The sequence below is a fragment of the Salmo salar genome, chromosome ssa09 (assembly GCF_905237065.1).
Source record: "Salmo salar chromosome ssa09, Ssal_v3.1, whole genome shotgun sequence".
NCBI lineage: Eukaryota > Metazoa > Chordata > Actinopteri > Salmoniformes > Salmonidae > Salmo > Salmo salar.
This window is the reverse complement of record NC_059450.1, coordinates 74,943,028-74,958,547: the sequence shown is the minus strand read 5'-3', so window position 1 is coordinate 74,958,547 and position 15,520 is coordinate 74,943,028. Positions and strand designations below refer to the sequence as shown.

The 15,520-nt window shown below is 42.0% G+C and overlaps 1 protein-coding gene across 3 annotated transcripts in view; it reads right to left on the bottom strand.

The window, feature by feature from the left end:
* Window positions 1–438: 438 nt before the first annotated feature.
* Window positions 439–15,520, bottom strand: part of LOC106611876 (platelet-derived growth factor receptor beta) — a 34,767-nt gene continuing 19,685 nt past the window's right edge. The window contains exons 6-23 of one of the 3 annotated variants that reach the window (XM_014212500.2): window positions 14,846–15,011; window positions 13,305–13,485; window positions 12,774–12,889; window positions 12,360–12,483; window positions 11,860–12,068; window positions 11,473–11,567; window positions 11,207–11,339; window positions 7,703–7,807; window positions 7,439–7,549; window positions 7,026–7,185; window positions 6,636–6,802; window positions 6,023–6,141; window positions 5,711–5,833; window positions 5,372–5,483; window positions 4,759–4,858; window positions 4,522–4,627; window positions 2,703–2,986; window positions 439–2,244 (exon numbers count right to left, since the gene is read on the bottom strand). In XM_014212500.2, the coding sequence (XP_014067975.1) occupies window positions 2,091–2,244; window positions 2,703–2,986; window positions 4,522–4,627; window positions 4,759–4,858; window positions 5,372–5,483; window positions 5,711–5,833; window positions 6,023–6,141; window positions 6,636–6,802; window positions 7,026–7,185; window positions 7,439–7,549; window positions 7,703–7,807; window positions 11,207–11,339; window positions 11,473–11,567; window positions 11,860–12,068; window positions 12,360–12,483; window positions 12,774–12,889; window positions 13,305–13,485; window positions 14,846–15,011 (2,565 nt within the window). In that variant the 3' untranslated portion in view covers window positions 439–2,090. The remainder of the gene's footprint in view (window positions 2,245–2,702; window positions 2,987–4,521; window positions 4,628–4,758; window positions 4,859–5,371; window positions 5,484–5,710; window positions 5,834–6,022; window positions 6,142–6,635; window positions 6,803–7,025; window positions 7,186–7,438; window positions 7,550–7,702; window positions 7,808–11,206; window positions 11,340–11,472; window positions 11,568–11,859; window positions 12,069–12,359; window positions 12,484–12,773; window positions 12,890–13,304; window positions 13,486–14,845; window positions 15,012–15,520) is intronic. The other 2 variants (XM_045724021.1, XM_014212501.2) reach the window with 2 other exon arrangements.

The following is a 15,520-nucleotide window of genomic DNA, read 5'->3' as shown; positions in this document are numbered from 1 at the left end:
CAGAACGGAACCAGGGGAAAGAGTGTGTGTGTGTGTGTGTGTGTGTGTGTGTGTGGGGGGGGGGTTCTGCTGAAGGCTCGAAAAAGAGAGGCTTTGATAGGACTGGTTTATAAGGGATGATATAAGTCTAGCTGGGCTTGGGGAAGTTTGTTTGGATTTGCTGATTCTCAACAGCTAGCTCTTTGAGTTAGGCTCAATTCATGTGGGGACGTTTTATCTCTTCTACATTGATTGAATAAAGCCAAAGCATTAAAAGACGAGTCTGTGTAGCAAGCATGTGTTGTTGTTGAAGTTATGACAGTTGAACAACACAATTCATATTTTCTGTTAAATCGCAGTACTCTGCATGTCATTGAACAATTAAAAAATAGACAAGGAACTGTCCCTCATTAGCTAATTTAAAAGAAGACAGTAAGGACAAAATGAAATGCTCTATCATATTTTCATTATAAACTTTTATTTTCACATAAACGCTTATAAACTACATATAAAAATACATTCGTAAACATACAGAGAAGCTTTGGTACCATAGCGTGTGTGTGGTGAATATTCTACAATATGTAGTGTTCTGCATTCTGTGTTCCTATACCATGTGACAAATATGTACAAGAAAGCATATCCTCTATATTTCACTGGTAGTGTATGTCACGATAGGAGAACCTCTGCGAGCAAGTGACAAATTATCTCAGGTATCATATAATTGCTTCAAGAATATAGATTCAAATCTTTATAGCCATATTTCTGTAAAAGATCTCCTTCCATAGAAATGCTTATTGTATATCCTTTGTATGAATACTATAGGCCATATATTTGTCTCTTTCATAGAACTTTATACAATACAAAAGCACTTCAAAGATGTCAATCTTAGTCCCAGTACAAAACAACATACTAATCTTGTACCAGGTGTGCTAAGGCAGTGATATGCTCAGATTATTTCTCATTCAGTCAGTACCGCCGTGTAAAAACATACATTTCTTTCATATCTCTCATACATCATTCAATCTCTTATGTACTGTACCTTAAATCCTTTTCTTGGAAATGTTTTCCTGAACATTATAAAGTGCAACATTTATACAGAATTGTTTAAAACAAACACTATATAAAATGTAAAAATAAATCTATATAAAACTAAAGACAACATAAAATGATCATTTGAGACATACCATTTACTGAGTGTTTAATGTTCTGCTCAATTAAGGCTGATGTATGTTTAGCTCTTCTCAAAATGAATTACATTCTCGCAAAATAACCTGGAGTAGAAAATAGAAAGTACGCATTTGTAACTTAAGAACACAAACAAACCAAAAATCCTCAGTGCAACTAGAATATCATATTCAATTAATGTTGAGAAGTATAGATGCCATAAGATTGTGTTAATGTTTTTTTTTTTACTAACTAAAATACCTGCCCGAAAACTGGAACTTTTTCACACAAGCAAAATGTAACAGTACATGCTCCACTTTTAGTGATTTTCAAAACTGAAAGAGTTTTGGAGGCTTAATGTTTTTATCTTCATAATGTATATAGTTCTGCATGTAGTTCTGTCCTTGAGCTGTTCTTGTCTATTAATGTTCTGTATTATGTTATGTTTCATGTTTCGTGTGGGCCCCATGAAGAGTAGCTGGTGCTAATGGGGATCCTAATAAAATACAAAATAACCTAAAAATATAACACATGTGAAAGGAAAAATGTGAATACAAATCACCATAGAAACACTGCAATAGTGACCACAATGCTACAGTATTTTACAAATCGTGAATCCCTAACTTAAAAGTAAATTCTTATGTGATACTGATTATTTACAATTCTTATGTGAGGGTTTTGCAAATGATCCCTCTATTCAAGATGGAGTATTTTGCATCATTAATCAACAATCATCAATGATTAAATGTGTCACTCTCTCTCATAGTAAATATAGATTTTGAATAGATTTTCAGCACAGCATTCTTTTGAAAGCACCAATTGTGAAATATTTGCGAAAGCAGTGGGAGTTGTTTGTGTTGTTAGGGTCACCTTCTAATTGAACATTTTCTCTTAATCCACTAAAGCTATTCAGGAATGTCATACTTTCACCAAGTTCCCTGAAAGGCCTACAGGAAGCTGTCTTCCGCTTCCGGTGTTCCAGAGGACTCCAGTGGAATCAGGGCCTGGTTGGCATGGAGATATTTCTCCTCTGGAATTGTGTCTGCCTCCACTGTCTCCTGGGAGATGGAATCAGCCTCCTCGTCCTCCAGAGCCCGAGAACTACAGGGAATAACAACACACGTTCTTTCACAAACCAATCTGGGATTCTATGGCTTATTTCAGGTGAAAATTATGCATTAATCACAGTAAGCGCCTATATAAATTCCATGTAAACTATCACTTTAAAGCCATCTAGGCTCGTCTTAGATTTCTGCTTAAATATCCTTTGTACTGTATGCACAATCCTTATAGCTCACAATGTATACATGGTAACATAAGACAGCTTTTGTCTCAATCCCACATCTGTCTGTGTGGGTTGGTGTTGTAACAATACAAGGTCCTCTAGAGTAAATCTGCCTCATCTGTCCTGCATACCAAGCACTTGGCACACATCTTCAGTCAGTCAGTCAGTCAGTCAGTCAGTCAGTCAGTCAGTCAGTCAGTCAGTCAGTCAGTCAGTCAGTCAGTCAGTCAGTCAGTCACAGTCAGTCATATAGCCGTATGTCAGATGGCTATACCTCGCGATGCTTTTTGTTGGCATGCCGTCAGCCTCGGAGCAGACTTCCTCTTCAGGCTTGGGGTCCGGGATGGGGATGATGTAGTCGTTGTAGGAAGCTTCCTCACCATCTGCCTCCAGTCTGAAGTCCCCAGTGAAGGGGTAGGGGTTGGTGTCCTGGGGGGTGGCAGGGGCGGTGGAGGGGGTTAGGGCCGGGGCTGGGAAGTGAGAGGAGAGCCTGGGTTTGGTGCGGACCACGGCTGGGTGGTCACGCTTGAAGAACTCATCGTTGACCTGGCAGTATCTCTACACCAATAAACAATCAATAACGTATGTCAACAATCAATAAACACCAAACTGATACATGAATCATACATCCATAATCGATGCATACATATTTCATATACACTACCGTTTAAAAGTTTGGTTGTCACTTAGAAATGTCCTTGTTTTTGAAAGAAAAGCACATTTTTTGTCCATTAAAATAAGATGAAATTGATCAGAAATACAGTGTAGATATTGTTAATGTTGTAAATGACTATTGTAGCTGGAAACGGCTGATTTTTAATGGAATATCTACATAGGCGTACAGAGAACCATTATCAGCAACCATCACTCCTGTGTTCCAATGGCACGTTGTGTTAGCTAATCCAAGTTTATCATTTTAAAAGGCTAATTGATCATTAGAAAACCATTTTGCAATTATGTTAGCACAGCTGAAAACAATTGTTCTGATTAAAGAAGCAATAAAACTGGCTTTAGACTAGTTGAGTATCTGGAGAATCAGAGTTTGTGGGTTCGATTACAGGCTCAAAATGTCCAGAAACAAAGAACTTTCTTCTGAAACTCATCCATCTGTTCTTGTTCTGAGAAATGAAGGCTATTCCATGCGGGAAATTGCAAAGAAATTGAAGATCTTGTACCACGCTGTGTACTACTCCTTTTCACAGAACAGCGCAAACTGGCTCTAACCAGAATAGAAAGAGGAGTGGGAGGCCCCGGTGCACAACTGAGCAAGAGGACAAGTACAGTAGAGTGTCTAGTTTGAGAAACAGACGCCTCACAAGTCCTCAACTGGCAGCTTCATTAAATAGTACCCGCAAAACACCAGTCTCAACTTCAACAGTGAAAGGCGACTCCGAGATGCTGGCCTTCTAGGCAGAGTTCCTCTGTCCCGTGTCTGTGTTCTTTTGCCCATCTTAATCTTTTCTTTTTATTGGCCAGTCTGAGATATGACTTTTTCTTTGCAACTCTGCGTAGAAGGCCAGCATCCCGGAGTCACCTCTTCACTTAATTTCTCAGTAATAAGAATAGACTGACGAGTTTCAGAAGAAAGTTCTTTGTTTCTGGACATTTTGAGCCTGTAATCGAAAACACAAATTCTGATTCTCCAGATACTCAACTAGTCTAAAGAAGGCCAGTTTTATTGCTTCTTTAATCAGAACAATTGTTTTCAGCTGTGCTAACATAATTGCAAAAGGGTTTTCTAATGATCAATTAGCCTTTTAAAATGATAAACTTGGATTAGCTAACACAACGTGCCATTGGAACACAGGAGTGATGGTTGCTGATAATGAGCCTCTGTAAACCTATGAAGATATTCCATAAAAAATCAGCCATTTCCAGCTACAATAGTCTTTTACAACATTAACAATGTCTACACTGTATTTCTGATCAATTCCATCTTATTTTAATGGACAAAAAATGTGCTTTTCTTTCAAAAACAAGGACATTTCTAAGTGAAACTTTTGAACGGTAGTGTATGTCAATGTGGAAACACCTTGGTCCTCAGATGGACAGATACATGTAATGCGGAAGAACCCTGTATATTAATAAGGTACCTTTTTATAGCTGTCTGTGAGCATGTTCCCCATTGTGTGCACCAGAAAAGAGAACTCTGGCCTTCTCTCGTACTTCTCATCCCAGCACTTCTGCATGACTTCATAACTGAAGGACAAGGTACAGAAAATATAAATTTACTTTCTTAAATTCTCTCTGACACACAATACTAGAATCCTGATGACTCTTTAAGGGAGGTCTTTGGGAGGGATGGTCTTGGTGCCATTCTAGAGACTTACACTTCATCGGTGGCGTGGTTAGGTTTGGCCATGCGATATCCTCTCTTTAAGGCACTGTAGAACAGCTCATTCATGGGCAGATCAGGGTAGGGGGCTCCTCCTGTCAGAACATAAAACAATATTTAAAGGCTGATCAGTCTGAATGTACTGTTAAAATCTTAAAGTCATGCTGAATCAAGAGTTTCCAAAAGTTTTGTTTTCCAAGAAAAACGTTGTTTGCAAATCACGCGGCTTCACCCGAAATGAACAACTTCTCAATAGGTGCTCTTGTTGTCACGGCAGTTTCAAAAACGTTTTGAAAATCCCCAAATGAATTGATTATGAACCCTGACTGTAGATAACAACAAGAGCTCATCTGACCCTGAAGACAGACTCAGGATTAGATAATCCTAAACTTCATTGCCTGTCTGTTTAGACAGAGTGAAACCTTTATACGTACATATTAAATAAACAGGGTCATGTAATCAAAAGTTGCACCCATACTACTACTAATATTTCTGAATGTAAATGAACTCCAGTTAATAGGTTCTTTCGGTTTAATCAAACAGTAATCTTGTGTCTTCGATCTATCTATTAATAATTCATGGGTTCTGTTTCATGTATGTCCTCGTACCCAGGGTGAAGATCTCCCAGAGCAGGATGCCGTAGGACCACACGTCACTCAGGGTGGTGTACAGGTTATGGAAGATACTCTCTGGGGCCATCCACTTAAGAGGAAGGAACGTCTGAGAGGGGGAAGAGGTCAGAGGTAAGATTAGCATCAGCCAGGTACTGAGAAATAGGTTACAGCGGCAGTTATGGCTAATTACAATTGAAGTAGGTTGAAGGTCCTAATCTATGGTGTTATCTTACTGTTATCTTTCAAAATGTACATAGTGGTTACCACAATGGTCATGTCATGTTTCATGTGTATGAGTGACCCTGAGTGACTCTGAGTGAGCCTGCCACTCACGCTGCCTTTGGAGACGTAGTTGGAGTCGTGCATGATGTCTCTGGCCAGACCAAAGTCACAGATCTTCACCAGCTTCCCCTCACAGATCAACACGTTCCTGGCTGCCAGGTCACGATGGACACACTGGGAGGACAGGGTTCAACAACAGGGTTACAGGGAGACATGGTCCGCTGGGACATTTAGTACAGATGATGAAGTACATTCTATATCCAGGTCTGTACTTTACTTATCTGGCACAATAAAGAATAATACATAAATATAGAGCAATAAAGTTTTGATTCAACTAAAATAATACAATATAACATAACATACGTTCTTGGAGGCGAGGAACTCCATGCCCTTGGCCACCTGGTAGCTGAAGCCAATGAGGTCAGAATAGCTGAGGGTAGGGCAGTCACTGATGACCAGGGCACTGTCCACTGTGGTCTGGTCTGGCAGGGAGGGCAGAGACATTGATGGAAGGGTTCAGAGGTCAAAAAGAGGAAGGAGACAATGTAAAGGTGAATCGGTGTTCAGGTGTTACACATGGACAGCATATACGGTATGTGTATAGTGACGTCGACTTGCTAAAATACACAGAGAGGCTTCTGGAGGGCAAATAAACAATATCACTGTCCTTTCCTGTCTGCCAGTTAGTCCGCCCATCCTTTCACATGTGCTTCCCATATGTCTGGCATGCGATAGACAAGAGGAGGCTGGTGGGAGGAGCTATAGGAGGTCGGGCTCATTATAATGGCTGAAATGGAATTAATGGAACGGAGTCAAACATGTGATTTCCATATGTGTGATGTGTCTGATATTCCATTCCAGCCATTACAATGAGACAGTTCTCCTATACCAGGCTCCCATGCAATAGACCTACATTGTACAAAGTATACAGTACGCTTTGGCTTTGTTATTAGCATGTATTTCTTGGACTCTGTACCTTGTTCCTGGTAAAGGTGGTGCTGGTAGGGCGACTCATAGGGAGAAGGTTGGATGTCAGTGTATTTGATGGTGTCTTTAAGCTCCTGCATGGGGACGTACACCGTGGGCTCGTCCTTACTCATGTCCATGTAGCCACCGTCAAACTCACTGCCAAACGACACGTAGCTGCCAAGATATTTGGGACACATTAGGATAGTGGCTGCCAATATATTCGGGAAACATTAGGATAGTGGAAAAAACCACAAACAAATGTTCAATGTATGTATGGCCTCATTTTTGTAATTGACAGCTTGTCTTTTTTGCTCCCATTCATATGTGGTTATACATTTAACCTCTACTTTATCTTCCAAACACAGGCCTGAGCCCCAGAAGAGGAGGTAGTACTCACCCTTTCCTCTGGCTGAGAGGGGTGCTCCCTCCAGAGATGCGGCAGCCAGAGTCGTCCTGGTTCTTCTCAGCGTAGTACTGCAAGAATGTGTGCTTGTTCCTGTGTAAGTAGTCCACCAGGTCTCCATAGCGACAGTACTCCGTCACCAGGTAGAGAGGACCTGAGATGTGAAAGTCACAAATAAAGGACAATTATTTCTCTTCATCAGGGAATCATTTGTGTGTTACACATGCAGTTATGTGGTTAATCAAATTGAAAGTTTGTAGCTATGACGCTATAGTCTCCCTAGGCAGATGGGTTGCCTCCCACATTAACAATGTTCCAATATACATGGTGTTGCCCTGGGCATGGGATTTCAGAGGCTAATGACTTTAGTTTGGGATTGTTGCTGTGGTGATGGGGGCAGAGCTCACCCTGTTTGGTGCAGGCTCCCAGCAGGTTGACGATGTTGAGGTGAGGCCCCAGGTGACTCATGATCTTCAGCTCTGACATCAGAGCCTGGGTCTCACTCCTCCTGGCTGTGGCTGGGGGTCAGAGGTCAGAGGACACAAAGGTTAGTGAACAGGAAATAAGACTGAAACTGGATTGTTATCTTACCAAACAAACCAAGGACAAGTTGGCTAAAGCAGAAACATATTGAATTAAAACTGCATCTGAAGATGATTGTTATCACTTACATTTGAGCATTTTCACTGCCACTTTCGTACTGGACTGGGAATGACCGAGACCATAGGCAGTCGCCTCGACCACCCTGCCAAACGCCCCGGACCCAAGAGTACGACCTGGAACACAACACAAACATGGCTCAAGTCAGAAACACAAACATTGCCCAAATCAGAACAGTCAATATGTCAATGTTTTAACTTGTATTGTCCCTATTAAATACACTATCAAATAAATATTGCCGGTATCCGCATATACAGTGCATTCGGAAAGTATTCAGACCACTTCCCTTTTTCCACATTTTGTTACGTTACAGCTTTATTCTAAAATGGATTTAAAAAAAATCCCTCATCAATCTACACACAATAACCTATAATGACAAAGAGAAAACAGAAATACCTTATTTATATAAGTATTCAGACACTTTGCTATAAGACTCGATATTGAGCTCAGGTGCATCCTGTTTCCATTGATCATCCTTGAAATGTTTACCACCTGTGGTAAATTCAATTGATTGGACATGATTTGGAAAGGCACACACCTGTCTATATAAGGTCCCAGAGTTGACAGTGCATGTCAGAACAAAAACCAAGCCATGAGGTCGAAGGAATTGTCCGTAGAGCTCCGAGACCGGATTGTGCTGAGGTACAGATCTGGGGAAGGGTACCAAAAAATGTCTGCAGCATTGAAGGTCACCAAGAACAGAGTGGCCTCCATCATTCATAAATGGAAGAAGTTTGGAACCACCAAGACTCTTCCTATAGCTGACAGCCCAGCCAAACTGAGCAATCAGTGGAGAAGGGCCTTGGTCAGCCAGGTGACCAAGAACCCAATGGTCACTCTGACAGAGCTCTAGAGTTCCTCTGTGGCGATGGGATAACCTTCCAGACGGACAACCATCTCTGCAGAACTCCACCAATCAGGCCTTTATGGTAGAGTGGCCAGATGGAAGCCACTCCTCAGTAAAAGGCACATGACAGCCAACCTGGAGTTTGCCAGAATGCACCTAAAGGACTCTCAAACATGGTGGTGGCAGCATCATGCTGTGGGGATGTTTTTCAGCATCAGGGACTAGGAGACTAGTCAGGATTGATTAAAGCACACTATTTAGCAATGAGGGTCTACAATAGCCTTAACAGCACTCTGTAGGGTAGCATCATGGTGAAGTCAGAAGACAGCTAGTTTCCGTCTTCATCTGGGTACATTTACTTCATTACAAAACCTAGGAGGATCAAGATTCTCACCTCCTTCCATAAACTTGCACAGTAATTATTACAACTTCCTGAGGATGTCCTCCAACCTATCAAAGCCCTTGCAGCATCAACTGACATGTTGTCCACCCAATCAAAGGATCAGAGAATGAATGTAGTACTGAAAGAAAAAGCTACAGCTAGCTAGCACTGCAGTACATAAAATGTGGTGAGTAGTTGACTCAAAGAAAGAGATAGACAATAGTTGAACAGTTCTGAACAAGTTCATTTCTTTAAAAATGAAGGAAAAGCAAGAGAAATCAAGAGAGAGAGAAAGATTTAGTTATATATTTTTTCACTTTCACTTAGCGAATGGAGCTAGCTATTTTAGCTTACTCAAACACCCGGCTCAGAGAGGGATGCTATATAAGCTAGCTGGCTATGGCTACTCCAACTCTTCCAAGTTAAGGTAAGCTTTTGGTTTAAGTAATTTATTGCCACCGGGGCCCACCGGTGTAACTGCTAAACTGTTTACTGACTGTACACTGTATTGCATGATTGCAGCCGGTTTACTAACGCGTTAGTTCTAGTAGGTACACTACATCACCAAAAGTATGTGGACACCTGCTTGTTGAACATCTCAATCCAAAATCATGGGCATTAATATGGAGTTTTCCCCCCTTTGCTGCTATAACAGCCTCCACTCTTCTGGGAAGGCTTTCCACTAGATGTTGGAACTTTGCTGCAGGGACTTGCTACCATTCAGCCACAAGAGAATTAGTGAGGTTGGGCATTGATGTTGGGCGATAAGGCCTGGCTCACAGTCGGCGTTCCAATTCATCCTAAAGGTGTTTGATAGGATTGAGGTCAGGGCTCTGTGCAGGCTAGTCAAGTTCTTCCACACCGACCTCGACAAACCATTTCTGTATGGATGTCGCTTTGTGCATGGGGGCATTGTCATGCTGAAACAGGAAAGGGCCTTCCGCAAACTGTTGCCACAAAGTTTGAAGCACAGAATCATCTAGAATGTCATTGTATGTTGTAGCATTAAGATTTCCCTTCACTAGAACTAGGGGCCTAGCCTGAACCATGAAAAACAGCCATTATTCCTCCCCCACCAAAATGTATAGTTGGCACTATGCATTGGGGCAGGTAGTGTTCGCCTGGCATCCGCCAAACCCAGATTCGATTGTCGGAATGCCAGATGGTGAAAGGTGATTCTTCACTCCAAAGAATGCATTTTCACTGCTCCAGAGCACAATGGCTGCAAGCTTTACACCATTCCAGCCGACTCTTGGCATTGCGCATGGTGATCTTAGGCTTGTGTGCCTCTTCTCGTTCATGGAAACCCATTTCATGAAGCTCCCGACGAATAATTATTGTGCTGACGTTGTTTCCAGAGGCAGTTTGGAACTCGGTAGACCTTGTTGCAACTGAGGACAGACAATTTTTACGAACTGACTTGTTGACGGCGCCATGTTGAAAGTCTGAGCTTTTCAGTAAGGCCATTCTACTGCCAATGTTTGTCTATGGAGAGTGCATGGATTTGTGCTCGATTTTATACATCTGTCAGCAATGGGTGTGGCTGAAATAGCCGAATCCACTCATTTGAAGTGGTGTCCACATACTTTTGTATATATTGTGTATGTTTACTATGACATTAATATGGTGACAAAGATGTAGGCTGTGTGTAGCGGTTAGGTGATGATATGAAGGTTTGGCTTGGAAAGGTTTTTTTGCCTGGTCAGACAGCTGATGTGTTGTGCACTGAAGTCCACAAGCAAAGCGAAAAGGTGAGGAGGAGAGTGCGTAGATGCGAGAAGGAATTATACAATGAGCAAAATGATCATGCTGTTTGTATGTGGCTACTATGAAGCTGAACTGTGTTTGCGTATGATCAGGAGTGTATTCATTCCGCTGATTCTGTTGAAAAACGTTTCTTAAACGGAAGCAAACAGAATGAAACGGGGATAAACATACCTGAATGTGCAAGGCGGTATTGAATGTATCAATGTCTGTCACCTTGATTACCCACATTTCTCTCGACCTGTGCAACTATGTTGTAAACTTTCATTCACAGGCTAGGTTCTACAACCTCATGATGGGTATGTGGAAAATTCTAGTATCATGTAGTAGCCTAAATCTATCACTGTTATATTGAACTGGGTGAATGAAATACGAATGACAGTCATCCATTATGCTGTAATAGAAATAAGGCCATGCTCATGAAAAAAATAATTGTCCTCCCTCATCTTAAACGGCACCGACCGCCACTGCAATGTATATTGTACATTGGTACCCCCTTCTCCCATTGTTCCTGGTCCTTACCCAGCACCAGGCTGTCTCGGGCCATCTCCCAGGCCAGGTCGTAGGGCAGGTGGATGGGGTCAACATAGATGTACTCATGGCCATCCAGACTCACCGACTCTATCACCTTCCACCTAATCTCATAGCGAGGCTTCTGAGGCAACACAGAATAGTTAGTTACCCAATCACTCAGGGACATTGAGATACTATGAGTGAGTTGATAGTAGAACTGCATTGTGCATAGTTGTTCAAACATTATTCACTGTGTCTTCTCTGTGTAGTCTCACCTTCCTCCACACAGCGATGAGGATGATGATGGAGGTGATGAGGATGACCACCAGGGGTAGAACCGCAGCCAACACTGCCACCTGGGAGAACAGAGCTGGAACACAACACAGAACATTAACATCCAACTATTACATAGTAGAAATACAGTAGTCTACAGATTTTTTCCTAGTATAACATTCACCCAGAACATAAACTATGAATTATCAGATTTGTTAGTACTGGACTGGAACCAAGAGCCTGCATACCCTGCAACTCTTCAGGACTTGAGTTTCCTACTTTTCCTTCCTTGAATACAGTATGTGTGCGTAGATACATAGAACCCCATAGATAAAATAATGTCTTCATATAATATCATCAATAATTTGTCTTCTATTTGAGATACGTACTGCTGGACACCAGTTTGACGTCTCTCCTGCGGACTCCTCCCTCGTTGCTGGCCTCACAGCGGACGGTCACCTGCTGGGGCTTGTGGAAGGTGACCTGGCTGCGGACCTGGCCCACCTTATGGCTCTCATTGAAGCTGATGTTGGTCTGAATACTCAGGGTCTCAGGGTCTGACACCAGGGGCTGCCACACTGTGCTCCGGTTACTGCACCTGGGAGAGATGTTCTAATGATAGTCAATAGTGCAGTAGTACAGGTGTACTACTACTGCTACCTCTACTCAGTTGTGTCAGAGGTAAATGCTGTCAGCTAATGCACTCAGAGCAGACTCGGGTATAGAAGCAGTCTAATAAACCATAGTTGGCCTGACTTCAGTTTAAACTGCAATTACAAAAACACAAACGGCAAAAAAAGTGTAAGCAAAGTGTGCCCTCTAGTGTTCACAGTGTGACAGAGACTGTGATGATGATGATGATGATGATGATCATGATGACATGACTCACTTGAGCATGCTGTCACAGCTGAAAAACTGTATGGAGGGGGAGGGGACCCCCTCGGCCACACAGGTCACTGCATGCCTCTTCCCTGGGAGGTGGTGGTCCGACAGGTCTGTGATCTGAGGGGGAACTACACAGACAGGGATACAGGGTTAGGAACTACATATCCCCCGACTCTAGATGATAAGTATAGGTCAATGTTGAGCCACGGTTGCCTCTCCATAGTCTTACGTCTAAATATACTTTTTATCCTCATCGCCTCTCCTTTATTTGCACTGATCTCAAAGCATAGGGACGGTGAAAGCAATGGACCACGGTGGATGTAGTTCTTTCAAATCAGTGCTGATGACGAAAAGGAGGAGTCACATAAGACTAATGGGATACACCCCAAAGGTTTATATTGCTTTGAAGGCTACTCACCTTTGACCTCCAGATCAAATGTCACTTCCTTGGTGTCGTCTCCGTTGGCGACGAGAACAGTGTAAAGTCCCTTCTGTTCAGTCCTGATCCTCACCAAGGTCAACATGCTGACGTACCTGAGTTAGAAGAGAAAAGGAGAGGCACACCGTTATAAACGTCATGAAATCATTCACAACTGATCCTGGAAAAAACATATTTTAGCAGGACTAAAGCATCTTAATCAATCCATCAACATCTGTAAGACCCTAAGACCTTCTGAGACATCCAGCTTCTATCAGTCAACGCAAGATAATACCAGCAGGTAACCCAATCCTCTCAGACAGCAAGGCTACATCATTTAACACCCAGCAGGAACCAGAGAGGGTAAATTCCCCAATGAATGGCTAATGTGATGCATTGCATACCATGCAAGTGTACTTGTAAATCCTGTTGATCTGTTGTTCTGCTTTCATGCAATGACAAACAGACCAAGTTATTGATACATTCAATCTCCAAATTGCTTAGAATTGATGATTGTCCAGGTGGTCTGACCTGGTCTCGTGCTCCTGCCTGGTGATGACGGTGTTGTCTCCGTTGACGGTGGCGTTGTCTTTGGTCCAGCGGACACGTGGAGCGGGGTAGGACTCAATCTCAACCCTCAGCTCTACGTTCTGGTGCAGCTGGGCCGAGACGTTACGCTCCTGGACAGACCTCAGCTCCACGAAGCCTCGCTCTGACGGAGGAGGAAGGTTGTCATTAGTGACCACATTATAAGTAGAGCACCTCTGTTTACTTCCTGAAAGAACATGTGGCCTGCAGGAGGGAAGAAATAGACTAATAGGATAAAACAGAAAGACTGGCACCCAGGCAAGGGAAGAAACCATTAGGCCTTTACATCGTGATCCATAGCTCTATACCCAGTGCTCTTATAGTGCTCTTATAGTCTGGTGCCCAGTATAGGATAACCTATACACCATGATATCAAAAGTACCTTGTATTAAATGCACTGTATTCAGTTTATTGCTGATTAGGTACAGTGTTCTGTACTGTATACAATGAGGTAGTCATTGTTTACACTGCTGCTACTTGCTGTTAGTATCTATGCATAGTCACTTTACCCCTACAGTAGGTACATGTACAAATTACCTCGACTAACCTGTACCCCTGCACATCAACTCGGTACCGGTACCCCCTGTATATAGCCTCTTTATTTTATTTTGTTACTTTTTATTCCATTTTTTACTTTAGTTTGTTTAGTAAATATTTTTTAAACTCTATTTCTTGAACTGCGTTGTTGGTTAAGGGCTTGTAAGTAAGCATTTCACGGTAAGGTTGTATTCGGTGCATGTGACAACTAAAATTTGATTTGATTTGATTGATGACGTGCTCTATTGAACTGGTTGGAACGAGGATCTGCCATTTCCAGTGGGCTGTCCAGAGCATTCGTCCGGAGCACTGGAGAGAGACAGATTCACAGCAAGCATACCCTGGCTCTGAATTAGACAGTTTATACATGTCTGGTTACTGTGGCCTAAATATAACACACCTCAGTGGGATCAGAGTAAGCAGAGGCACGACTGTAGCTTAGGCTACATCCAATCCTCAAAGACGGAAAAGGTGAAAAAGAGAAATGTTGGTTTTACCCTTCAAAAAAACATTGTTGACTTTCAATTTGCAGCTAGTTAGCTGCAGTTAAGTTGAATGACTTAATCATTTGAAGTAACTTCAGAAGTTAAAAACACAGATTTAAAAAAAAAACATTTCCAGTTTGCACTGCTGTTTCTGATTCTATACAAGCCCTCAGATTGGAGAATTTTGTAGATGAATGTTATTAAAAATAATAATTCTATATTAATTTGATTTTAATTGATGGTGATCTCACAAAACACAGATGCTTGTATTCTCAGTGACGATAGCAAGCTACATGAAAAAGTCAAATAAATCAAATGTGGTTTATTTGAACAGAACTCTCTCACCTAGTGCATGGAGGTTCATGTTATGAATGGTGCTCTTTCAGTCTAAAAAAGACCCATAATAATAAGCAATCCAGTCATAGTTTGCTTTGAGAGAGTCTCTCCCTGTCTCCTTCTCACCGAGGATGGTGATGTTGATGTTGGCGGTGGCCCTCTGGTCCTGGACACTCTCGTGAACGTGACACACATACTGCCCCGTGTTGGCCAGCGTCGCCTTAGAGACGGTGAGGCAGGAGCGCATGCTCTGGGACGACAGGATGTCGGTCAATGGCTCGATGAAGTCCACCTGGCAGACACAGGAGAGGAAAGGGATGCATCAGTAACATTTTGAGGTCTGTGAGAAGACTATTGAAGTACAAACTAAGTAATCATAGCCACGGGAAGTATGGGTGCTGGAGGTGCTGCAGCACCCCCTGATAAATTGAAATACATTTCCTAAAATTACATTAAAAAAATAGCAACTTTGTTCCATTGTGGCAATAGACATATCATCTATAGAAGTGTTTTGGAACCACTAAACCTGGTAATTTGACTGTTAAAGGAAAATTCCACACAACTATATTTTGGTATTTGTTTCATTAGTCCATTGTTAATATAGTCCCAAAATGTTTTGCATGTCAGAAATCAAGTTTTCTAGGTATATAACTTTCAAAATACATAAATACAGCCAGTATGATGCATGTTGCGTCATATGATGCAAAACACAGCATCATATGATGCAAAACACAGCATCATATGATGCAAAATGCATCCTACCGGCTGTATTTGAGTATTTTGAAAGTTATATATCTTGAA